Here is a 27,478-nt window from a genome sequence, read left to right as displayed (position 1 = left end):
CCAATCGTTTAGCTCAATACACCTCCTTCCTAGCTTCATCAAGCATTATGAACTATAAACCTTTCATCCATCCAAAACTTTCCTCATGAATCTATGTTCAAATCGTTCACTAATGAAATCAAGCCTTAAACGAAGCTAGTTCTTGACTGGTCCTCTGCCATGGAAGTAATACTAAACTTATCTCCCTAAACAATGAGCCTATGTATCGTTATGCAACTTGGTATCCTAGTCAACCTGGTCCTGCAGCTTCGTCAAAAGCTGTAAGCTTAGGTGGCCGAATTTACTGTTGAAGACCTGGTTGATGGAGTGGTTCTGATACAACACTAAACTCCCATTAAATGCTCCATAAAATTTTCTAGTTGATGAATATGCTTTTAGTTTCCTAAGCTAAACTATCACAATCGAGTCCTCTTTAATTCCACGTCTCCCTAACCAATTCCTAAATAACCGGTATGAAATGAAAGCTCCATGTTTGGGCACCCAAAATTGTGGGAGAATACCCAAGGATGGAACAACTTTGTATTGGCGAGGCCCGATTCCTGCTACCACACTCGTCAGAATTGGAAGGAAATTACATTCATAAAATGATTATTATAACCTCTACATAAATGTTCACAAAGCTTGGTAGTTACCCTGGTCTGGCTACCGAGGGATGTCTGCAGCACAGCAACACCACTTGTACCGGTAGCTCCGAATCTGTAGGCTGCAGCATTTCTGGAACACCCTACTACAGATGTTTGAGAACACCATTAGCCACCACGTCTGAAAAGTTTGCTCGTCATGGGTGGTGGTAGGTTGACAGGGTTTACTAGCTGCTACTACATTGCATTATTTCTACTACTAGAACATATTACCTTAATAGCTGTACTGCTACACCCTCCAACACTGCTAGTAATCTTGGCACCACAGTAACTACTTACTGCTACTACTACAACTATGTATACAGGGTCTCCATAAATGATTACCCTAAAAACAGTGTGCCATGTTTTAATCAGGGTAATCATTTATGGACACCCTGTACATTACAATGCTACCACTACAGTAATATACTCGCCGCCACCATTACTGTACTGTTATATTCACATATTACATTACTAAACACGAAGCGAATTCTACAAGCAACTATGATCGTTTAACCCATTATAATACCAATATTCCTCGCACCTACAGTAGATATATCTCCCTACATTATATACCTCGGTACCCTCAGTACGTAGATATACACAAGGGGACCCTAACGAGTCCTCCCATGGACCCTAACAAGGGCCCTTCCAGGGACTACCAGAGGCCCTCCCAGGTACCCTACCAGTAGCCCTCCCAGGGACCCTAAAACAAGCCCTCCTGGATACCCTAACAGGCGCCCTATTAAGGTCCGTAAGAGCTCTCCCAGGGGCCTTACTAGGGGCGCCGGCCCCAGGGTCCTTAACAGGACTGTTGCCCCCTGGGGCCCTACCAGGACCACCGCCCCCAAGTGCCCTACCAGGGGTCATCCCAAAGGCTTTTTGGCCCTTCCAGGGACCCCATTAGGAGTCCTCCTAGGGGCCTTCACAGGGGCCCTACCAGGGAGAGGAGGATGGGTTTTCCTGTTTTTTGTTACTGGTTGAATCGGTGAACTTTTATTGTTTGGTAGTTTAAAGCATTTGCATTTGGACCATTTTATGTAAAACTTTAGTGTAAACTCTGTACAGTATTCATAATTTGTGATCAATAAAATCTCTATCTATCTATAGAGGGAGTGGAGGAGGGGTGTGGGTATGGAGGAGAGGTGTGGGTGTGGAGAGAGGTGTGGGTATGGAGGGCATGGATGAGAGGTGTAGGTATAGAGGGCATGGATGAGAGGTGTAGGTATGGAGGGCATGGATGAGAGGTGTAGGTATGGAGGGCATGGATGAGAGGTGTAGGTATGGAGGGCATGGATGAGAGGTGTAGGTATGGAGGGCATGGAGGGATGGAGAGGTGTAGGTATGGAGGGCATGGGGATGAGGTGTAGGTATGGAGGGCATGGATGAGAGGTGTAGGTATGGAGGGCATGGATGAGAGGTGTAGGTATGGAGGGCATGGATGAGAGGTGTGGGTATGGAGGGCATGGATGAGAGGTGTAGGTATGGAGGGCATGGATGAGAGGTGTAGGTATGGAGGGCATGGATGAGAGGTGTGGGTATGGAGGAGAGGAGTGGGCATGGAGGGTGTGGATGAGAGGTTTGCAAATGAGGCAGTAATTCCACAAAGTCAGCCAGATCAACAACCTGGGACTTGGTCACACTTTTTGTGATGCCGTATGGCAGCAGGGTCTACCATTAGACAACACACATTATGCTTACAATATCTAGGCTGTAGTACCTCCCTGTTTGGTAGCTGCCTTCTACTGAACTACAAAAATTAATACTAGTAATACTTATATATTATTGAAGGAAAAAGGAACAATTTATTTTAAACAGGCATTATTAATCTCCAGTATTTATTAATCACATTAATATATGACACTAGCTATTTACATGTATCATATGTTTACATCCCTATGTACATAAATTGTACAACAGCCCAATATATATATATCAAAGGTGGGCCGAAATTACTGGTAGGTAGACATTAGCAAGCAAGATGAAGAGAAAATGGAGAAATGTGACACTACAAGAAAAATAAAAATTAAGAGGGATGCAAATGAATACTAAAGACTGTCCTATGGTGAATTTTAATAAATACAAGAAAAGGTTTGTTAAAGGAGGACAAAAGTTTACACAGATGAGGATAGAGAAAGATAGAACAACTCTGAAAACTATTTAAGGTGAAATACGCTATTTAAATATCTTTATACAATTATGCAATTGCACAAGCAGTTAAATTCAATTTTAACATTTTATGTATGAATTGCAAATACAAATCTGCAAGAGAAACTTACCAACAACTCATCTTAGAGATCGGTGAACCGAGATAGCAATTAAAAAAAGAAAAAACAAATGGCGTACAAAAATCTCGTGAGAATTAAGACCGATTGTGTTTTGATTTGCAGGCAAAACAAACTTTGTAAAGGTTGGTTTGAAAGGTTAAAAATGTGCCTTAATTTGCACATCAAGGTGATGCAGTGATCAACATAATTTCTGGTTAGCTAAATGCAAGTCTTTAGTGTATTTATTATCATATTAAACCACAAAATATTATATTTTCCGTTTGAAATGTGCTTAAAAAGGGTTAATTTAATTTGTATCCACCTTTTTTTATGTTTTTGGCCAAAACAAGATCTGTAAGAATGCACCCCTTCCCTAACATGGGAGATGCCTGTACAACATATAAAAAAAAAAATAAAGATTGAATATAAGATTAAGCACTGCAGTACAATACTTTTAGGAACTAGATAACTTTTGTTCAGTTTAACTGAATAGCATCAGTGAAAAGGCATGCTGAGTGGGAGGGAATAGATGATAGAAGATATGATGTAAAGATGTACTGTACAGTACAGTAATTAAACTAATATTGAGGAGTGTATGGAATATGCAAATAATTAATAAACAATGAGATGGTATATAAAGTAAATGTTACATCAAATTTGATTTACTGGGTACAGTATATATTTTTGGAAGTACCGTATATTGTTCCCATCTTGTCGGCAATTTAATATCTAGAAATTGGTGAAATTATTTTAAAGTACAGTATAAAGTGGAAAAATAAATATATTACTGTCCTCCATTTTGTTAATAATTTGAGAGACGACTAATAGCGTACCAAAGCAAGGTCGGCAAAAATGTTTAACAAATGCAAAAAATAAAGGACTACAGAGATCTACATATGCAGGTACGGTACTCCCCCACTTTAAACGATCGATTTATTAACGCCAAAAATTTTATATAAACTGTGTAGTTCAGAGTTCAACAATTTAGTGAGCCAAATTAGAATATATTCCAAAGTGCATGTGCCACAACTGAACAAAAATTGCCACAATCAACAATAAAATTTATACATAGCACATCATAAAATACAATAGCATATATTTTAAATAACTCCTTCTGCACTCAAACCATCCTCTGGGAGACACCACACAGTTCAGCCAGGCAGTTACCCAGCTACCTCAAACACGTGTATATGGTTCAATATTGGGTCTTGGGACAGGGTTTGGAATCTTTGTACCATGTTAAAAAGAGGTTCGTTTGAAAAGAAATTGCTTTAAACACCCTTTTCTGGGAATCTATTCCTTGTTTAAAGCAAGTGAGTACTGTCCTGTATACACATACAACTGAGAAGGAACATAAAAGAATTTCTCAAACCGAAATCAATTTTCTTTGAATAGTAATTCTGACATCCAGAGATGCTACAAAAGCAAAATAGTAATATGGAATTCCAAATGAAAATAAGAAAATTTTTGTAACTGTTCTTTTACAGTTTTGCATTCATATCAGACAATATATATTCATAAAAAAAATTCTTCAGTCAGCATCATTATATGTCATAGTACATTACATAAAGGAGGTGGAAAAGGAAATACAGTACAATAAATTACAACTAGGAAAACATGTTGATAGTATAAACAAAATTATAAATGAATATGAGTTTACAATAGATTATCCTATCTTTAAATTTATTATACAAAAGAAAAATAATAATATTTTTATACAAAATATAGAAAGTTGAAATCTTATAAAAGATATGCAGTAAAACCCTCGATAACTCGGAATTTCGTACGATTCTGCACGTACGTGGTCACGGAATGTAACGGCATGACCTGGGAAATGCCGAGATACATAAAATTATCTGGGAAATCTCGGCGTATCTGGCTACCTGTCTACCTTGCCTCTGTGTCACCTACCCTGCCTCTGTCACCTAACATGCCTCTGTGTCACCTACCATGCCTCTGTGTCACCTACCATGCCTCTGTCACCTACCATGCCTCTGTGTATCCTACCATGCCCCTGTGTACCCTACCATGCCTCTGTGTCACCTACCATTCCTGTGTCACCTACCATTCCTGTGTCACGTACCATGCCTCTGTGTCACGTACCATGCCTCTGTGTCACGTACCATGCCTCTGTGTCACGTACCATACCTCTGTGTCACCTACCATGCCTCTGTGTCACGTACCATACCTCTGTGTCACCTATCTTGCATCTGTGTATCCTACAATGATGCTTCATTCTTTGCCTGCAGTGCTGGTAGGTGTTACTCTTTTAAATTTAGTAATTATATGTACACATATGTGGGTCGATAATTTTCCATGGTATTTTTGTAGGAGGGAGAAGTGCCTCGATAAGTCAAAATTTAGGACAACTCGGCAAGGTCGGAGCCCCGTACGTGCCGAGTTATCGAGGGTTTACAGTATAGAGAAAACAACACTGGCATAGCAAAAAGATGCTGCCCACATTAAATTGTCTGCTTAGATTAGCTGAAAGGTTGATTTGGCACATCAGCACCGGTAACGCCAGTGGCACAACAATGCATCTGTTCCACACAACGCTGTACAATATTGGTGACTTGTCACATCACAGTGATATTAATCAGTATAACACTATACTAATAGGAATGTCAAATGCTAATTTATTTGGTTTAGTGTGACTTGACAAATATTAAAAAAAAAAATAAAATATTTATCACTTGACAAACTGTCAAACCTTATAATATATAAGACATGTAAGGCACATACATTTTTCTTCTATATGAACAGTTAGAATTTTTCTCTTTTCTAAATGTTCACAATACGTACAGTACTTTGTAATACCACACCTTTTTCGGCTTCACTACACGTCAAAATTTTTTGTCCACCGACGTAAATTACATTTCATGTGGCATTAAACTTTACGGGTTCCTTCCTTCTACTTTCACTCGTATGTTATAACAGTTCTGTGAGACTTTTAATAACCTTCTTATTGAAATAATTGATTTTTGAGACTTCAGGTATTAATCAATTTTTCAAGCAATTTCCTTCTTCTAACCCTATACAGTGATAGGAATTTTCCTACAATCCAATCTGATTCTGTACTTTACTGATAATTAGCTGTTTCAATGGCTCACCATTTGAATCACATACTCCACATCTCTGTGATTTTTCTTATAATTATCTATTTCTCTGATTTTTGTCACTTACATGTTCAACGAAGAATAATCTTAAACTAGCTTCTACTCATACCATTAATCATAATATTAGCAAGAGCAGGTCTTCGTCTTTTCCACATCCCAACTGAGAGTGCATGGAATTGAATATAACGGAACCATGCCTCTGTGCTTGTGTTGTCACTTCCCTGTTAGTAAAAAATTATTATTAGAAAAAATTATTCCACATATATATATATATATATATATATATATATATATATATATATATATATATATATATATATATATATATATATATATATATATATATATATATATATATATATATATATATATATATTTATATATTTATATATAACTTCTCAAGAATCCCCAAATTTCCCAAATAAGACCTACCTTGAAGATAAATGTATCCTTGGAATTGAGATCTGTCACCTCGAAGCATTCGGTTTCTCCTTCTGATTCCCATGCTACCACACACCGACTCAGTAGCCATGGGTCATGCTGCAGAAACAAGTAAAGTGCTCAAAAGTATTATACAGTATATGCCATAGATAATACTGTCTTTGATATTCTATAGTGCTGTACTGTACTGCACTCTGCAGTATAAACTTCATTTTATATACTTAATCACACTACAGGTGACTGCTCATTGCCTAATGCTGTACAATGAATATGATTTTATCCAATTTTGTTTATAAAGACACAAAAGGAAATCATCATTTATTTTTATTATGGTTAATGTTGGAGTTTGACCTGTAGTAATGTCCAACTATACTAATATACTACAGTACTTTATAGTGATCATATTATTTATTTTTTATACAAAAGCAGTCATGTTCATTTTACTTACTCTGATCAGAGCAGCTTTTGACACTTTGTGATCTTTAAAGGCAAGCATTGCTGCATCTCTAATACCCAAATTGTGTGGAGTCACCAAACCATCCTCTGGAACCTTTTCCTCAAACACAGCTGTTGGCTGAAAAAAAAAATTATCACATTTAAATGAAGTAAGACCATAAAGCAAAACTTTATCCATATAAAGAGACTGCTTAAGATGAATTTTCATATAGTACAGTACTGTATTATTTACTAAAGACCTTTTATCCTCTTAGTGGGTGTATGGGAGGACTGTACAGTATATCAATCCAAATTGGAAACTGGGATAAGATGTGCACGATTCATCTTCGGTGAATACAGTAGCGTATCGCTGAAATCGCTTGCAAAACTACAATTACTGGATAGTACTGTATACTATTTCAACTTTAAAGATGTAACATGTCAAATTTTATTGAAATGTTTCCTTTTTCCCCCCACTTACTGTGCCTTGCGTGACGAGCAAAACGTGAACCGATGCCATTTTAAGGGTGCGTCCTCTTCGTGTCCAATTGTTTGAGTCTGGTGCCAGGCAAAAGAGACGACCTTCTCTGACCACTCTAGCCTCTTCTACACTCCACTCCAATACTTCCAGTGCCAGCTGTTGGAAAATCAGTACTCATATGTAATACAAGTCATTCATAAATGCATTAATCCATATGAATTTAATCTCTAGTGATGCTATACAGGTTATACTGTACCACTATTCTACTAGAAAAGTAATACTGTAAATATTACAGTACTGTATAATTTCTGTACACAATACTGCATGTTCAAAGAGATTATTGCTCCTTCTATTTATGAAATCATTATTAAAAATATGTATCCACAATTTTGGAACTAAAGTACAGTATGAAATTAAGAAGACAACTTGAAGATGCTGATATGATCAGAAAATAAAATGTTTTGAAAAGATACTTGATGGGGTGCATCCCCCTACTTTGGGTTAGACACACAAAAAAAAAAAATGTACATGCTGTACATATTTCAAGTTAATAATCAAGAACCTTACTAATGGAAGAGCTGAAAAGTTAATGAAATTAATTTTCACCACATGCTGTATACTGAGCGCATTTACTTCTATAAAATAATATCTGATGCAAGGAAATGAATATAAGCATCTCCATAAACATATTATGTCTATCTCAATAACATATATATTATCACTTGGTAATACAGGTATTACTTTGGACACATTTAATTAAGTCATAAGGCTGTCAAAATCAATAAGGGCTATTCTTGTACTATACCTTCCTGAGCTTGAGATTGGTGGAAAAGTCATGTGGTTGTGGTGACCGCTTGAGAGGAGCCCCACTACCCACACTCATGGAGATACGGCGCCATAGTTTTGTTGGGCTCATCTCCTTTGTTTCCTGTAAACAGGAACCAGCAAATCAAGTTTGTATCACTAAAAACTGATTACTGTACCTGTTTAATGTCAAATTTATTATTGGGGTTCCTATTACTGTACAGTACTACACACACACATACAGTACAGTATGTAGTATATACGTAAAGGGGGTCCCCAAGTTACGAACGGGTTCCGTTCCCGAAGACGTTCTTAAGTCGGATTTGTACGTAAGTCGGAACGCGTGCTACGGTATGTGCATTACCGTACTTACAGAAAAAAATTTAAAAGCCCACTATATCATAGCTTTAGTCACTTAATTGAAGACAAAAGAAGAAATAGAATGACAAAATACGGTAAATGAAAGTAAAAAAATAAGTTGTCGGGTAAATAAAATACTGTAAATTTCAAGTTTAACCCCATTCGTATTGGCAGGCGTTCGTAAGGACTTGAGATAAAAGTCCCATAGGACTAAGACTACCCTAGTTGCCCTGAACATAACTCACTGATTACATTCAAACGTCAGCTTCATAAGTCTACTCACATTATTCATGTGTTGTAAATGCAATTCAATTTTCTCTTTGGCACGTCGGCAATCCTCTCGAGAAGGATGAGTTGGGGGTGTGGCCTTGTATAGTCTTGCCAACAACAGAGGATATTTAGTTACACGCTGAACTGGAACCTGAAAAATGCAAAGCTTTTAGCAGTCATATACCATATTTATTTATTGCTCAAACGCTGTAAGAGACGGAAACTACCCAGTACAGTACCCGGGTACCTCCGGGGCTTCTTTCTTATTCAAGGTCATACTTATTTTTTACTCTATTAATACAGCAATACTGCATTGTGTCATTAGATCAACCTTTTTGAATAATAAAAATTCTTACCATAAGGAAAGAATGAAGATTCATACGACGCAGTAATGTGTTTTCCATCTGCGACACCTTTAGGAATATTCTTAGCAGCTCCTTCTCCTTCTCTAATGTCTGAAGCAATAGTGAGGCTGAGCCCTGTATAAATGATAAAGAACAAAAGAAAATATATTTTATGCTCAGAATACTGCATTGAAGAGGGTATCTAATAAATACTATGTACGCTTCTTTAACTCGTACTGAAACAGACATCCACAAACTCCAGATATGTTTATTTGACTGAGTAATACTCTTTGACGTACTTATAAACTTCTATTGATTCACCCCATGCCCTTCTGTAGTATAAATTGGGCAACTGTAAATGTTCCAGCCTCTCTTGGAGAGTGAGGTGTCTGAATGCTAAGATACTTAAGTTTTTGTTGGACAGAGGCCTCTTCCCAGGTATGCTTTAGTTTATATAAAACTAATCACAACTAAAATAACTAGGTTAGTGATTTTACAACATTCAAACCCTGTTTTCATACAAGACATCTAGATCTACAGTTATAACTTAAAGGTCAGCATACTGTACTCACCTTATTTACCTTATTTTTAATGTCTCTATGAGATCTGTCCAATTGTACAATATGTACTCGGTCGAGTGTTTATACTTGGAACTAGCGGATGCCTGACCACTAGAGGTCACAGCCTCAGGGAAAAGAAGCCACAAGTTCAGAAAACTATTAAGCCAAACTTTTTTGAATGACAATTGTGAACTCTCATCCAAGTGTGAGCTTATTCAAGGCCAAACTTGACCAACACTGGCACAGGTTCAGATACATTCTGGAGTCAGTACATGCCCAGTACAGTTGAGCCAACAGTGTGTAACATACAGAAATGTGACCAATCACCGTGGCCCGAGTGATTTACAGACCTATCGGTGGCAAAATGGATAAAGTAAGTAAATTTTACTCGGCCTACTTACTTGAATTAGAGGCTCTTCCACACATCTAAGAAAAGCCAGAAATAAAATACAACATAAAATAAGGCCACAAACCTGTCTCACACAATAATTTTCAAAGGCATGAAGCATTGGAGCAGCATGAAGGAAGAGTTTTGCCACATTGACAGTTAGGAGATCCTCATCGCCCTGATCCAGAGCAATCTCCAAGGCATCACGCAGCTGTAAGGAGAACATCCGGTTGTGCTCCACCAGCTCCTCCACATTTAGGAATATTCCCTTCAGCTGATCACGGGTCAACAATCCAGCTACCAAGATGGGTCTGGAGCGAACATTAATACCTTAAATACCTTAAACGACGATGATAAAAATGTGATATCTTTGGATCACACAAAAGAGAGTACCGTAATCTAAATTTTTAAGATTTATTGTACCTTGGAAAAATTAATTTCATTCATGGTAATTGATCTTGGAAATTCCAAAAGATTTTCCATTAACAAGCAAATTTTTCTTCTGTATCTCAAAACTTGTTCAATATTTTTTGGATTTCAAAAAGCAACAAAAAACAGACCAATCTCAAGCTTCTTTCTTTATTGGAAAACCTGTATTTTTGTCACTTTCATATACTGTACCAAGATATAAATGATTTTAAACAATCATTCTTGCATGATTTTGTAAACAGAGCGAATTGTGTACCTGTAAAATTCATCCACCATAACACGCAAGTCTCGTCCATATTTTATCTCTGTCTCCATAATCTCTGTCAAAATTTCCTTTCTTTCTTGACGACGGCGAGAACAACGACGACATACCAAGGGTGCGTAGACCACTCCGCTGTAATAAATACCATACACAGTTACCATCTTTCTGATGCAAATAAAGAAATGATTGTTTATGAACACAGAAGCAACAGATATAAATATAATTTGAAACAATATGCCTATACAGTACGTACAACTATATACAGTACTAATGTATACAGTACAGTACAGACATTCACTCATAACATTGCACATGCACATACAGTATTCATAAACTTACAGTTTGCACTCCAATATGTAATTCCAAAATACACACATACAAAGCTCTGTAAAAAATGTTAGCACAAAGCAGAGCAGTGTACATCCTAGAGTTTTAAGAGAGTTGTGCAACAAGCTCTCAGAACTCCTAAAAATCTAGTTTTCCTGAAGTATGGATGAGCGTGCCCAATATTTGCCAACAGTGCGTAACAGACGTGACCATCCGCCCAAGCGGCTAACGAGCCGGTCAGTGGAGAAGAGGATAAAAATAAAAATTAAGAAGTAACAAAAGATCCCAAAGACTGAAAATTAGCATATAGGAGGCCTATATTTAAAAATGGTGATCAACATTGCACAACTAATAACAGGCAGGTCAATCTGACCAGCATAGTGAGTAAAGTACAGTACAGTACTATAGATACCGGGTAGTATTATATGCAATGCCATGATGGACCATCATGAATGGAACAACCTAGGTACTCATGTTTGACACAGCTTCTGAAGGTGCTGGATATATATATATATATACTGTATGTATATATATATATATATATATATATATATATATATATATATATATATATATATATATATATATATATATATATATATATATATATATATATATATATATATATATATATATATATATATATATATATATATATATATATATATATATATATATATATATATATATATATATATATATATATATATATATATACTGTACAGTATATATATATTTATCTTTAATTTAATTATTTACCCACAGTTGGGTAGACCAGGAGTGACCCTTTGGAGAGGAAGTAACTAGTAACTGCTGTATTCACTCAGCCATTGCACTCCAGTACTATCATTACACCATTGTACTATACAAATGAAATTCATTTTATCACATGTAAGTTATCAATACAGTACAGCAGGCATGGGCAACCTTTCTTCAGTCATGGGCCACATTACGATTTAAGTTTTTTCTGCGGGCCTACTCACCATAATTTATATCCTATCTAACACAAAAGTAATGTTAATATAGCATTGTATTAACAAGGGCAGTGAACCAGTTTATCGTCACGTCCACCTTACGATATTTTCGGTTTACAGACAGCCTTTTTCCCATTTATGAAACAAATCCATCATAATAATTTTATAAGAAATTATCAAAGTTTCTTGGCATTTAACAGAAGATGTGTGAAGCATTCTGTGAATATGTTGATTTTTTGTACAGTTACAGCATTTATCTTACTAATGGGTTTCTGAGATGCACTTTTGGTGGAATTGTGTTATTCTGGAAGTACTGTGTTTAATTAGTTAAACCCTTTAAATTCCAATTCCAAGAGAAAAGTGAATTTCGGTCAAAAAATTACTTAATATTTTGGCAGTTTTGGCCAAAAATTACAATTCAATTGCTGGGTAATTAGTGGTCATAATGACACTTGGAAAATTTTAATTACATTATTTCCATCAAAATTACTCGCCAACTATGGGTTTTCGAGGTGCAATTTTGGTGTTTTTGTGCAATTCTGGAAGTACTTAATTAGTTAAACTCTGTGTGACCACCGCCCGAACTTGGCCCGTAAACTCGCACAAGTTAAAATGTTTATATTGTTGACTATACAGTACTGCACTGTACTGTATATACTTATTTCACTGTTACATTTTTGTATTTACTTACTCTTAAGTGATGAAACAGTAACGAATTGTTTGTTAAGATTATTCTTTTAATAAATATTACTGTACTCACCGTAAACTAGCTGCATCTACCTGAACCGAGGGCCACATTAAATAGAATTTCTCAATCACTCCACGGGTCGCACAAACACGTGGTCCAGGCTGCGGGCTGCCCATGCCTGGTGTACAGGTATAAGAACCCTCCATCTACATACCTGTTGGTGACATGGGTGTCAACAGGAGCATCACAATCATCACAGAGAGGTACATCACCATCCTTGGCCACCATGGCTCCTCCTACACCTCGCTGGCCACGACGAACTGCCACTGAGGGTTTGCTGGTCTCTGATCCCACACCAGAATCAGTCCTCTCAACCTCTCCTGTTGTCAACCGCTCCTGTTCATGTAAAGTTTTGTGAATTGTCTGATATAAAGCGATTTTAGAGTAATGTACTAGACAAAAGGAGGGTATTTTCTGACACAACAAAAAATTAAAAATAAAGGCATATTAAACAAATTTGTGAGATGTTAGTGGGAAAGCATGAGATTTAAAAAAAATATGCAGAGGACTATTTTTTTTAGAATTTATGATTTTTATCACCGTAACAAAAAGCGGCTACTAAAAATGTCTATCCAAAACATTTATCAGTTTCAACGAATATCATTAATCATAAAACTAACTAAGTAAATGCAGGATCCTGTAAAAATTAAGCAACATCAAACATGCATAACACACAAAAGAGAATATAGTGGTAATAATAAGCAAAACAAACCTGTTGTGAAGGAAACAAGAAATAACTAGTTGTTATTTAATTTAGCAACCTTGTAGTTATGTGATTTCTAATTTATTCAGAGTGATTTTTTTACAGGTATTTCTTTGAACAACCTCACACCCAATTTGGGTCTTCTTTTCCATATAAAAAGGTCACTATATTAGCCATAAATACAGTTATAACACCTTTAATCCTTACCTTGTGATAACATGATTTCTGCCACAATAATATAATACTTGATTTCCATCGTCTGAAGTTTAAGACCACAATTTCACCATAATTAGTAAAGACCAAAACTAACATAAATACCCCCCACCTTTACCTTATCTGACCTCAGAAGTCCACTGTTTTCTGATGAGTCAGAATTTGAGCTCATGTTGGAGGATCTGTTTCCTCTGTTCCTTGAGGTAAGGACGGTGAAGTGGTCCTCAGATGGGTCAACCCCTAACTGGTCCTCCTCCTCCTCATCCTCGAGGTCCACCTCAGCCTCCAGAGGAACATCCTCCAAACCCTAAGAACAGTCAGCCACTCTACTACTAATAATACTTAACAACTTAACTCAAAGCAAAACATGGAGACTCCAGTTAAAGTATTAGAATAGTCACAATATTTTTAACTGCCAATTTTATTGAAAATTATGCCCTGTATATTGTTACATACTTAATGTGCAACATTTATTTTCATTCCATTTTGTAAAATTTCTAATATCATATGCAGTATGTGTCTAAGTCAATTTTCCACCTAAATGGTGAGTACGGTACAGTACAGCACAGTCTGTACTGTAATGCATCCTCATGAATATCATAATATAAATCACTTTATTTACCCTTGTTCTTTTATACACTGTAGTAAATAAATGTCATTCCAAATAAAAATGTCTAATCATGGTGTACAATGTATTTTCTGCTTGAATAAAGACACAAAAGAGGGTTTTTCTAAAGTTGTTCAAAGTTTAATAATTACAGTTTAACAATCTCATTTTGACTTGTATTTTTAGATACTATACTGTACTTGTATATACTGCACAGTACAGTATAAAGAGAGTATCTAAACAACAATTATGTCCTTCAAAAGAGAACATGCACATTAAACGCTAACATATCATTAAGTTATGAAGAGATACTGTATGCAAAATAGATAAGTCATCCAAATATGTTCCAGGATTTGTATTAAGATTTTAGTACTACATGCAATACTTCAAGTTGTCTCTCAATATTACACTTATTTTTGTTATCATGTTAATTCAATAATTTTTTGACATATTGAACAAAAAAGAAGTTAGATACTGTTGCAATTTCCCATCTTCAAAAAATATTACGGGCTGAACTATCATACGAACTGAGAATCCCTGATACTGTACTGTAATATCATTAACTAGAGTCCATAAAAATATAAAATACAAAAATACAAAAGCACAAGCAATATAACAGTCACTACATCAAAAGAAAAATCATTCAATATAGTACATGTTATAAAGCAACTAATTTAAAAAAAACAGCAAAATGCATTTTGTAATCATTCATAGGTAGAGCATTAATGCTTCTTTTCACAGATATGCTCTAAGAGACATTAAAATATAAAAGAAGACAATTCCTACATATGACTAACAACAAGAAAGCAAGTAAGCTCAAACACATGCAGGAAAAAGTGTTCAACCTTACCTGTAAAGTGACATCCTCATCCTCGTCATCTACGGTGATTGCTACTCTTCGTCGGGCATCCTGGAGATATTCTAATATTTCATATTTAGATGCACCTTCAAACATGGACTTCCCTGGAGAAGGTGACTTGTGAGGTGAACTGTTGTGTGTAGGACTGTGGTGGCCAGCAAAATTGGATGCATGGGATGGTGAATTAGAGAGTAACTCCTCATAAATGTGATCGGTGATCTGTTCGTAAGGGTGCTCTTCTCCAGCCAGACTGTTCAGAAATGAGGTTCGACGTCGTCCACCTATTACTCGTGTACCATTCCCTGCTGCACTTTCATTTGCTTCAGGACTCAAAGAACGATTTCTATTCCGTCTCCTAGGAGCTACAGGAGGACTAGAAGCTGATGAAGTGCTAGCAGATGCTCCAGTTGTAAAAGTATTTATGATGGATGGTCGGGCATGGGCTGCACCTCGCCCACGTATTGTTGCCGTGCGAGTCTCCTCGTCGGCACCAAACACAGAAACATGTCCTAATGGCGGTAACACTTCCCGAAGGCATTCTGTTGAGCACGATATCTCTGAGGAGGTTGCAGGAAGAGTCAGAGAGGGACTGATCTTCATTGCTGGGTTAAGAGAAATTGAGTGGGCCTTAAAGCTGCTGAAGGTTGGACTCTGGGGTGAGGGTAAATCTTGAGTAGTGTGATTTACAACAGACATCTGATGTGTGTCATCCAAGGCAGGTGGGGGTGATGTTGGTAAAGGAGGAGGAGGTGGTGATGGAGGAGATGACTCTGTGGGTGGATTGAGCAGTAATGCGGGAGGAGATGGTAATGGTCGCTGAGGTTGTGAAATTTTAGGTGGGGCTGTACATAATGACAACGGTCTTGTGGTAGGAGGGGGTGGTGGTGGTACATTTGGCCTTGTGGGACTGAGAGTACGACCTCTGGGTGGGGGTGGGGCTTGTCGGGTAGGTATGTTGGTAGAAGAGGTAAAGGTGCTAAAGCCTGTAGCGGGTTGCGTTATATTTGTATTAAGACGCAGGTGTTGGTTATTTTGGGAGCTTCCTGTGCTCACACCTGAGGTCTGATAATCACTCAGACTAAGATGGAGACTGGAGTCCTCATGTTCACCAGCTGCAACAAGGAATACACCACAATGAGAAGATGATCTTTTTAAATACTGAATATATATGAACACACTATGTATTAATGCCATCACATGATACTGATACCAGTAAAGGAACCATGAATACTGTAGTACTCTACTACACTTTTTAAATTTTTTTAATAAAACTGTATGATAAATGATTGCATATTTATTGCATATGCCATGATTCATCAGGGAAAAAACTGTAGGTTTAAATAAAACTTATTGGAAATATCTTCACTTTCTTGCACTAAACCCCACACTAGTATACAATTCAATTTCTACTGTGTATTAACTGTTCATTTTTATAATGCATCAAAGGGGCTAATGAGCTGATCAGTGGTGAAGAAGATAAAAGTAAAAAGTAAAACATGGAGGTACTGTACCTTAAACAAACCACATCACAACAAAGCCTATAATGGTAATACTGTACAGTATTACTAACATTAATACTGTACTTGGTTGATGAAAAGGCCGCAAATAACAACGAATTCAAAATTGGTCAAAGGAAGTAAAAAAAAAACATTAAAAAGCGATAGCATCTGCATTCTCTGTGGCAAGTATGTACTGTACTGTACTGTACTACAGTACATACATCAAAGAAATGTCCAATAAAGGCATTTCTTAAGCAAACAGCTACACACTTCTAAATTAAATAAATAATAATAGGGGAAAGTTGGAATATATTTCAAACATCTAAGGTTATTTTTGCACACTTTTGAAACTGATAATGTTAAACGTACTTTACGTATATTTAAATCAATTAAATTACTATACACATTTGTTATACACTTATATTACATCAAGTTAAATGCTTTATTGTTATAGAGTTTGTGTATCATACGAAATAGCATACTGGCATTGCGTATTTATTAATATTATTGTGATTGTGCATTTTGGTAGTACAGTATCAGTCATTTATGAGGATCAGAGTATCGTTATCGGCCAAAATCTTGGTTTCGCTACATCTCTAGTGAGGAGCTACTTACCTCTCCCAGTGTGGTCCCTCTGCTCCTGGTCCTCACCCATCTTAATGTCAGCTCCTCTGTCACCATCATAGAATAACCCTTCCTCCTCAGTCTGACCATTTTCCTTATCTTCTCTAAACTCTTCATGGGTAGGTTGGTCACCATCAAGAGAGAGTGTCACTTTGTTATATTCGCCGTCACACTCGCCATTGAAAGTTTGTTCGTGGTTTAATTTTACATCATTAAAATCAGCCTTTATATGATTCATTTGCATCTCGGAATCACCTTTTCTTGAATACACATCACGTAAATCGGCTAGCAAATTATAGTCATTCTTCTGCTTTTCCTTTGCCTTCTCCCGCTCTCTCCTCGGACTTCTTGCTGAAGATACCTTGCGGCCTTTGGACTCTCCTGCATCTTCAATCACTGTCACTTCGTGGGATGGTCTAAATTGCACTTGCTTCTTTTTCCTTTGGTTTTGCTTGAACTCAGAGAACGTTGGCAAATAAAAGTCAGAGTCAGTCTCAGAGCTGGTGTCAACTGAAGGTGGCTTTTTCAAAATAGACTTAACTTTCAGGAGCTCAGAGAGAGTAGGATGTAGGCCCTCATGACGGATTGGTGAGCTGGTTGATGAGGAACTCACACTTGGATCATCTTTTTCATCTTCATCTCCAAGTAAGGCGGACTCTTCGTCATCTTCCTGCATCTCATGCTTGCGATGATTTTCTATTTTCCATTCATCCTCATTTTCTTCCTCCTCAAAAATGGTATCCCTGACAGGCTCCCAACGCTCACACTGCATATTTGAAGAATCAAGGAGTGAATCTGAAAACTCAAAGTTAGAACTCTGAAGCTCAAGATGTTCAGTGGGAGGATCATATGTTGGACCTGAGGAATCAACAGGCAAATCATCTTCCTCTAGCAATGTATCAGTATCTGAACCTCGAGTAGTAGTTGGTGAGGACATGGGATAATCACTGGTATCATCCTCAATACTCACTTCATTCTCATCTTCACCACTTGAAAATCCAGAATTAGATTCTGGATGAGGCATGCCTGGAGTGATGACCAGCATGCGTTGGCCAGCAATGCGGACAGTGCTACCACCGTGCTTCAATTCGCTTGCCTCGCGCAATTTCTTCACCTCTAATTTGGGTCCATTGCCGTTGCCATTCAACTTGGGGCTGCTGTGGCCATTTAACATCGACTTTTTTACATTGGATGCAGATGTTGCAATCTTCTTATTGGCCAAGTTATTTTTGCCACTAGAGTATATGTTCTCATTCACTAATGTATTCTTACTGCTGGATTGTGAATTTTTGTTGTTCAAATTTTTTCTATGCTTGGGGAGATTGTTCTTACTACTAGAGGAAATACCTTTATCACTTGAGTAGAGATGTTTTCCATTCTTGTTATTAACTGAAGAACTTTTATGATCAGATATACTGTTCTTGCTGTAACTCTTGGTATTTGATGATGCACTCCTACTGCTGGATGAGATGCTTGGTGAATTTTCATCACTGGATGAATTGTAATTGTTCCTTGACACAGAATCATTATTGTAACCAGAAACTAAATTCTTATGATAGGAAGACTGATCACTCAAACTGAATGTACTTTCACTAGAATTCGTATGTATTCTAACTCTATTGCCCATGTCCCTGCAATTTTCTACCTTAGAGGAGTGTGTCACAGCTACAGACTGAGGCTGGTTACTACCAATTGTTATCACATTCACCTGCCCTTCCTGGACGTCGTCTGTGACAGTTAGAGATGACTCGGCATCCCAACCATCATAAGAGGTGTCCACGGCATTGTCACTGAGTTCATCGGTGTCCGAACTTATGTGTTTAACTGGCTGGCGGTAGCGAGAGATTAACTGATACGCTGAAGGGTTCTCTAATAATATGGAGTTACGTTTATCACCTGTTTCACTTGCTGAAGCATTTTCTTTGGCACTACTAGTAGGTGTGACGGCCGGTGGACCTTCTGGGGTAGCTGGGAGGACACGAGGGATGGTAGGTGGAGGCGGGGCAGGCCGTGCAGGTTCTGGTGTATCGCGAGTGATAGTAGCAGAACTGTCACTACTTTTTACACTTTTCATGCTGCGAACACTACGAACTGTCTCTGGCGTTGGGGGTGGCGACTCCTCTTCATCACTAAGTGGACGAACAGATACGTGGTTGGGACGAGGAGCTCGAACTTCATATCGCTCGTAGACTCTCTCCTCCAACACCTGCCACCCCCAGGCATGCTGAGCAGCCGCCGGTGGGGGTTGTGGTGGCGGCTGATACATGCTGGCAGGGATGGCTGGTCGCACCTTGGAGGCCACACCTGCAGTAGCATGTCGCATTGTTGCTACCTTCCTCCCACATCTCTTACATTTTTTCTTCTTGCGTCCTTTAGTATTAAGCATCTGATCAGGACAAACACATACATTAGTGTACAACTGGACGGGCACAACTCGTGGAGCTTCATACACAGGGTCTAACGTCACATAGTGGTCCCACGCAGCGCCTTTCTCTGTGTTATGCAGACCTGCTGGAGGCACTGCATTGAAGGTAGGTAATGGGGGCCTGACAGGAGGCCGTCGACCAACCACAGAGCCAAACCAATCTGTGTAGCGCACAGTGGACGACATGGTGGCCCCAGTAGAAGCAGACACGGTGCCAGAAGAGGCAGCATGCCTGATGTAACCGTTGGTACGGTAACCATGGTTGGGGTAACCTTTAGGGGCATTGGATGATGGAGGCACTGGTGGAGGGGAGATGCTTTTCACCACCGTCATAGCCTGGTAGGACGTGCGACCCACCGTTCCATTGTAGGCACCGTACTTCTGCCTGTATTCAGCCATGTAGTTGTGGGTGGGTTGGACAGGCATGGCTGGTGGGGTGAGGGTTGCACTAACAGGGGACAGATGACGCTCCTTGCCACGGGATCGAAACTTGAGCAAGTCACCCCAGGAACGTCTTGCCTTGGCCGGGTTCACACTGCCCCCGTAGTCCTGAAACACCAACCACAAAATAACCTGATATGCCAAGCTAATTGATACAATTAACAAAGACTGAATACATCACTTAAAAAAAAAGCTTATGAATTTAAACTTTTCAATTGAGCATTTTAAATATAAGGCTAATTTTATTATAACTATTATACTGTATACAATATTCAATTTCATAATATACTTATTAAATACTATGTAAAATTTAGTTGAAAAATATAAAACATATAAAGGAAAAATTCCAGCATATCAAACATAATTACATCAGTGTTAACAACTATTTTACTAAAGTTGGCAAACCAGGAAAGGTGCTTTATGTACCCTGGCCGGCATGTTGGCATGGGACGGGGGGTACTCGTAGTAGGCCCGAATGGACTCCATCCTCACCCAACATCCTCAAGCATCACGGCATCCTGAAACAAAGACAAATTTGTAATGTGCCATCCTGTATTGTGTGAGTCCGTGATTATGTTCCTTATGTACTTCCATAATTTTGAAGATAGAAAACTGAAATTTGGTAGGGAGGTGTGGGTAGCCTGCCCTAGAGGATGGTCGAGCACTCTCCAATACTCCCCTATCACTCCAGAAGGGACCCCTCACCCCCACCACATTTTTGGTTATGGCTCCACGGCTGATATTTTGTTTCATTATTGACCCGGGCGAAGCCGGGTACCTCTGCTAGTATATAATAAAGCATGGCAGTAAGTCAGCCTTACTCTACCAAAAAGCATCATGTCTATACTTAATTTTGTATTATACAAGTAACCAAAAATGTATCATCCAGTAAACAATATAAGGCCTTGGACTGCTGTATTACACAGATCAAAATGACCAGGTTTCCTACAAAGCAAACTGTGAAACAATACACACAAGAAGTCCTAGACCAAAATGCAGAGTCACCCTCTAAGGAAATATCAGAGCACAGGACATCATGCAAGTACAGTATGTAGTACTGTATTCACGAGAGCCTCAAATGTGATCAATCAGTAAATTAGATCAGCTAAATAGCACTGGGATGAAACTTGTCCAAATGATCAATCAGTAAATTAGATCAGCTAAATAGCACTGGGATGAAACTTGTCCAAAATATTGAGAAAAATCCCAAGTCCTTTTATGCTTATGCCAGGAGTAAAATGACAACCAAGGATACTATTGCCGCTCTAAAGGACGAAAAGAACGTGGCCCTGGAGGGTGACTGACAAACACACAATATTCATTTTAACCCCCCCCCCCTCTCTCACACACACACCTGGAAGATAACCACGGGATGGATGAAGCGAACCATGAAACAAAGCATTGTTTCTATACAGCACACACGACCATACATAAACAGCTTCAATACTGAATTTGACTTTATCTAGATTAACTGTATTAGTGCTCAGGCTTCAATACTTGAGCTATACTGTGGAGTTAATAGAAAACATAACACATACATTTGTACTGGAAGGACGCGAGTGTTTCTTGAGGGTATTGACAGCCAGAACATCAGTGATATGGGTTCCCTCTGCTGGTCGACCCGTGGCTAATCAACAATGAGTATGTTTATCCGCTACAAAGCTTTCCTGCGTTTCTCTTTTACTCCATTAAGTTGGGTAGTATTTTTGTTAATCCAAACCAAAAAATGTCGTTCAATCGCGACAAATTATTGGAAATTAAAAAGCTGTGTTAAGATTCTAGCTAGAAATGATTTGTGGACTACAGGCGATCAGTTTCGGAACAGAGATTCACATAACTTTAACCTTACCCCCTCCTCCCCGGCCAATATCTCGAGTATTTGTTACTCAGCAGTGTGCTAGTGTTCAGCTTCCTCCCTGCCCTTCTTTAACAGTACTACACAACTCCAAAATATTCACTCCCTCATAGAACAGTTTTCCCAGCCAGGTCATCTCAGTTACTCCTCTTCATTTTAATCATCTCCAGTCCTATTCATAGTTAAGGTTGGTTGATATTACCACAAATATATTTTCCTTGTGTATTTCAGATATTTTTGGACATATATGCAGACTGACGCCAACTCCTGTTTCCATCCCTACCTTGTCTTTCCCTGGTCTCAGCCACTAATCTCGTTCCACCTTACCATGTCCAGTCTCTTCACATGGCCTAACCATATCACCATGTTCTCCATTTACTTCCCAGTACTTTCTCTTTACCATGTAACATTATTCACTTACAGGGAAAAAATATGAATCACAGGTTGACCAATCAAAGTGAAGTTTTCTCCCGAGCCAAGCGATAAGGGTACGAAGAGGAAGGGGTGTAACAATCGAGCATTGTCTCTACCTTCACTAACGATCTCCAGTTGACCTATAATAATGTAGTACCAAGCTATCATATTCTTTTTAATTTTCAGAGAAGAGAGTGTGTGTGTTATTAATGTCATGTTTTAAATTCACTTGTAATGAAATTTGTGACTGTATCTCAGTGTAACAGCTCAGAAATGGCAATGCATATGAGTGGTCTGTGACCTTTTATGACTTTTACACAAGTGACCAGAACATCGAAAATGTCACGGTCAAGCTGACGCAGAAAGTCACTGTTGCGTTATATCAACCTGTCGTAAAATAAAACAACTTATTTTGGCGGAAAGGAATTCACAAATAATTACTTTCGCTGTGGAACCAAAGAAAACAAGTACGTAAAAAAAGTACGAAAAGTATTTTACTTTCACTGAAAACAAAAAAATAAAAATATACGTTTCAGGAAAAAGTCAACCAATTAGGCGAGTTACTTTCACTGTTAAGCCATTAGTTGGTAAAATTTAATCAACCTGTTTTAATTATTCTGACATGATACAGCTGTCACCCACCCCCCCTCCCCCACTATGTGAAGGGCTGCCGAGGAACCACTCGTACTGTCGCCCCGAGCAGCGTCAAGGTCTCGTCTAGCCGACTATTCCTCTCCTCCCCAGGCCTCATTACCACAACCTGGGCCCCGTTGCTACCTGCTCAGAGTTCAGGACCACCAACCGGACACACACAGCGAGGTATTTGGTGGGAGTGACTTGCAGACGTTTATATCCTAGTTATTCAGCATTATGGATTTTACGACCGTCAAATAATCGGTTCATGTGGAATTTTAGGATTAAAGTGAATGCCCATTTTCCCTTGTTTTTAAGTTTAGTTTTGATCTACACATTTTGAGAAGCAATAAAGTATCCCCAGTTGTAATTTTCATTCTTAATATATTCTCTCGGTAAGATGCATCATGGAATGGACAAACAATTGCAAGGAAACAAACATACTGACGAGTTCACCGTATTGGTCGACGTCTCTCACTACTCCACGGATGTCAAAATTCTGGCGCTGGCAGGCTCACGTTATTCAATGTTTCCATCAGTCGTGAGATTAAGATACGAGAAACTGCATGTCTCTGGGAAACAAACATTTATGAATCTGAGTACATTTGGGTGTGGTTCAATCTCCTACGTAAAATTTCCTGGTCAGAATTAGAGAGCAAGACCAAGTATTTGTTTTTTTACTACACCGTGAAAACTCTCCAAGGACTGAGTGAGGCCAGCGGCGACGGTACTATTTTTATGTTAGAATGTGACGCCAAAGGGAAGTATGACACTGATTCAAGATTATTATCAAAGACTCTTAAAATCATTCTTTTCACGTAAATGATGATGACTTGAGTAAAACCACATACCTGACGCATACTGTAGATGACATACTGTACATTTGACATACACCTGATACATAGATGGCATACACTTGACACACACACACACACCTGACCATGCTTGGAGTACTCGTGCTTGGGGGACACTTGTGGTTCCAGATGTGGCAGAAACGTATGATCGAGCCGAGGCAAATCCTTATTATCAACGTAATGGTCACCAATTATCCAATTTACTGCATTCCTTCCTCGTTGAAGACGAAGTGACGATGCTTCTCTCTGCCTAGAGAGAGAGAGAGAGAGAGAGAGAGAGAGAGAGAGAGAGAGAGAGAGAGAGACTATATTACAATATATACAATGTAGGCAAATAGAGTAGCCACATGCACGATAAGGTAGACAGGTTGACTCAGGTGGACAAAATAACTATCCGAGTCTCTCTCTCTTCTTTGCTTAAGGTTTTTCAGCACGTCCACAGAGTTAATTCATACACTAAACAACAAGACATCATGATGAACAGATCTTCCTTAATATAATCATGCCTTTCTGTGTTTCAACAACCAAGTCTTTTAATCATATGCGAAGGATTTTGGCAACCGTACCGAGACAACAGAAGTCACAGTGTTCATTTTAACATCCATCGGACGCCACCTTGTACAGTAGACACTTTCTGCAGCGAGTGTCCAGTGGCTGACACATACAACAATACATAAATAGTACGTAGCTACCGACAAAAACACAAATCAGAGTGGTCCTCGTCTCTACCCTCAGCAGTAAAACACCCGAAATGTGACAGCACTAAAAAGGGCTCACATATTTGCACAAGTAAACCAATACCTCCACCAATCATAGATACAGCTGCTTGGTGAACAGGAAGATGTCATACAAGTTGACCCCGTGACCCAGCAACACACACCCACTACTGCCCACGTCTTGGCCAATGTGCCACATCTCCACCATCACCACCTCACTCGATATCTCGGCAAAATTCGTTTAAGAACAATTATCTACAATTCCTTAAGAGATTCTGAAAGTATAATATTATCAAGATTTATTATAATGTTAGTTAACGAATAGAATGACGTTGCCTAAGTCGTGTAGAATTGGTGGAATAAGATAGAAGAATGTGTTGGGTGGCGTCCCGCGCTATTTGTCTATGTTTTCACTGTCGGAGCACCACATTACCCTCCTGGCGCTCGACCCAACAACACCCTACCTCCTACACTCTTTACCACGACAGTACTACTTACCACCCAACAGACTCATTTACTACTAACATCAACAATAACATTCACCAATCAACAAAATGACTAACAATAATATTAATAACCTAAGAAAACAAATCGCTTGACATTACTCATAACAATACCACCTGGTCAACAAAATATTATAGAAATTTACTTGGTGAGAACGTGATGTATAGGTCAGGGCCTCACCAGCCTCTGAACCGTGAGGCACTGACAAGGACGGGTACACACCTGATCTTAACTAGTTTCATTACTAATATATTGTTATTGTTTGACTTGTAATGTATTGCTTATTAAGTCTGTTTATGTGTAAGATAGGAATGGGGAACTGGATATGGATGAAAAAGAATGTTTGTTACAATACGAGTACAGTATATGAAGAGAGAGAGAGAAAGAAAGAAAGAGAGAGAAAGAAAGAGAGAGAGAGAGAGATAACGGTTCTCTGGTCACAAGGGAACCCTCAGCCCACACATCACTTGGGCAAGGAGAGAGAAGGAGGTGCACCATCGCACAAAGGGTTACGTCTCTGTCACACACACACACTATATAGTTGCCCCCCCCGGCAGAAAACGTGACTAATGCCCAAGGTGAACAACAAGGATCCCCACCGACCGGCTCACGAGGACACTCCTAATATTACCCCGCATCCTGAAGCCCCTGGCGAGTCACGGACCATGAGAGAGTCTTAGATACTAACATCACAGGGTTAAAAAAAACATACACGTTTACTCACTGTTTTTATACCCATTATAACTTAAGAAAGATACTGGTGATGAGCAGAAAAAATATAATAAAGGAAGACTTGACTAAGTAGATGTAAGTAGGTAGTTGTGAGAGTATTGGCCAAGAAGGTCGAGTATTATTATCTTTTATGGGTTGAGATATAACACAATACAACCTGGAGTCATGCACTTTGGGAAACCTTAAGATTCTGAGTGAGTTGAAGACTATTGAATGCTGCCAGAACTATAATAGAGAAATCAGCACATACGTGAGAGTGTGATGAATGTGGGAGGGCTGAACTGTATCATCATAGTTGGTTAGATATTCATGAGTGGGGCAGCCCGAGAAGGGGAAGGATGTATGGGGTGGAGATAGATCACAGTGACACAGTATGAAAGATATTAAGTGGTGCTGCTTTGGCCAAGTCAGTGAGGCCAACGATGAGGTATCTTGTGTTGGTGATAAGGTACAGTCTCAGAGTAACGTTGGTCTGAGAGGAGAGGAAGTAGAAATTATATAAATCGATACAGGATGTTTTAATCCTAAGGTACACTAGGGGAAGGACATGACAATAGTCCCCCATTCACCCTCACGTTCGCTCACCCGTTCTTTGTGTTCAGGAACATTTGTCCAGACAAGGATCTTCCGCTAATCACGAAATCTGACAAGCTGACGCCTCTTCAGGGCTACTCGACTATGGTGCCAAGAGTAGGTCGGTGTGACTTACATCCACGCTTGAGCAAGTCTGCCTTTGTTTCGCTTTAAAATCAGTTCTCGCTAACACTGTCGCTCATACAAATGTGAGACTTGACATGCAGATGAAGGTTGATTATTCATACTTAACCTTTAAAATGTAGCGTCCTGCTTTCTCTGGACTAGACGGTAAATGGAGAGCTAAAACTGTAAGCAGAAGCACACACAGAAGGAGAACTGAGGTGACCTGTGAGCCTGGTGTTTGAGAAGCTGTTAAATGACCAATAATGAAGACACGGGCATGAAGGAGTAACTTACTTTATACCTCCTGTAGGGGTGTGATGACCCAAAGTTTCTAAAACAACAAGAACTAAGAACTGAAAGCTGTAATATGCAGTCTCCCACGAGCAACACGACAGAAATCAAAAGAATCTATAAAGGTGTGAGAATGGGAGCTAACGTGACGATGTAAATGGAAAGTTAAAAAAAAATATATTGTACTAAAATAGTCTGAGATCGCAGCAGGTAAATGAGGAAGACAATTTTAACAAGATCCGAGACAGTCATGTTTTCGATCAAGATGAGAGACGTGGATGTGGGATTGGTGTGATGCAGAATGGTGGTGAAGAGGCAGTGAGAGTCACAGAGAAGAATGTAGTGTGCTCTCTCTCTCTCTCTCTCTCTCTCTCTCTCTCTCTCTCTCTCTCTCTCTCTCTCTTTGACAAACTGACCGCGACCTGTCTTTCTGTCTCTAGGTCACCTGCCGTCTCCCAGCTCCGCCCTCTATTTCCTCTTTCTAGGTCCGCCCCCCCTCTCTCTCTCTCTTTGTCTGCAGGTGTTACATCTCCCCGTAGTGGTCCTCTCCTCTGTCTACTTGTCCGTCTGTGTAAATTTATGT

General features: G+C 38.8%; 1 protein-coding gene across 2 annotated transcripts in view; it reads right to left on the bottom strand.

Moving 5' to 3' along the window:
* Positions 1 to 2,441: 2,441 nt before the first annotated feature.
* The window catches only part of LOC121863191, a 40,544-nt gene continuing 15,507 nt past the window's right edge, over positions 2,442 to 27,478 (bottom strand). The window contains exons 2-15 of one of the 2 annotated variants that reach the window (XM_042361673.1): positions 20,624 to 20,715; positions 17,323 to 20,305; positions 15,200 to 16,320; positions 13,861 to 14,049; positions 12,981 to 13,162; positions 10,772 to 10,909; positions 10,172 to 10,397; positions 9,151 to 9,273; positions 8,808 to 8,945; positions 8,166 to 8,288; positions 7,361 to 7,516; positions 6,893 to 7,018; positions 6,436 to 6,543; positions 2,442 to 6,224 (exon numbers count right to left, since the gene is read on the bottom strand). In XM_042361673.1, coding sequence (XP_042217607.1) covers positions 6,096 to 6,224; positions 6,436 to 6,543; positions 6,893 to 7,018; positions 7,361 to 7,516; positions 8,166 to 8,288; positions 8,808 to 8,945; positions 9,151 to 9,273; positions 10,172 to 10,397; positions 10,772 to 10,909; positions 12,981 to 13,162; positions 13,861 to 14,049; positions 15,200 to 16,320; positions 17,323 to 20,305; positions 20,624 to 20,683 — 5,802 coding nt within the window. In that variant the 5' untranslated portion in view covers positions 20,684 to 20,715 and the 3' untranslated portion in view covers positions 2,442 to 6,095. The remainder of the gene's footprint in view (positions 6,225 to 6,435; positions 6,544 to 6,892; positions 7,019 to 7,360; positions 7,517 to 8,165; positions 8,289 to 8,807; positions 8,946 to 9,150; positions 9,274 to 10,171; positions 10,398 to 10,771; positions 10,910 to 12,980; positions 13,163 to 13,860; positions 14,050 to 15,199; positions 16,321 to 17,322; positions 20,306 to 20,623; positions 20,716 to 27,478) is intronic. The other variant, XM_042361674.1, reaches the window with a different exon arrangement.

Source organism: Homarus americanus, unplaced genomic scaffold (assembly GCF_018991925.1).
Source record: "Homarus americanus isolate GMGI-L3 unplaced genomic scaffold, GMGI_Hamer_2.0 scaffold34507, whole genome shotgun sequence".
Taxonomy (NCBI): Eukaryota; Metazoa; Arthropoda; class Malacostraca; order Decapoda; family Nephropidae; genus Homarus; species Homarus americanus.
This window is presented reverse-complemented; position numbering and strand designations above follow the sequence as displayed.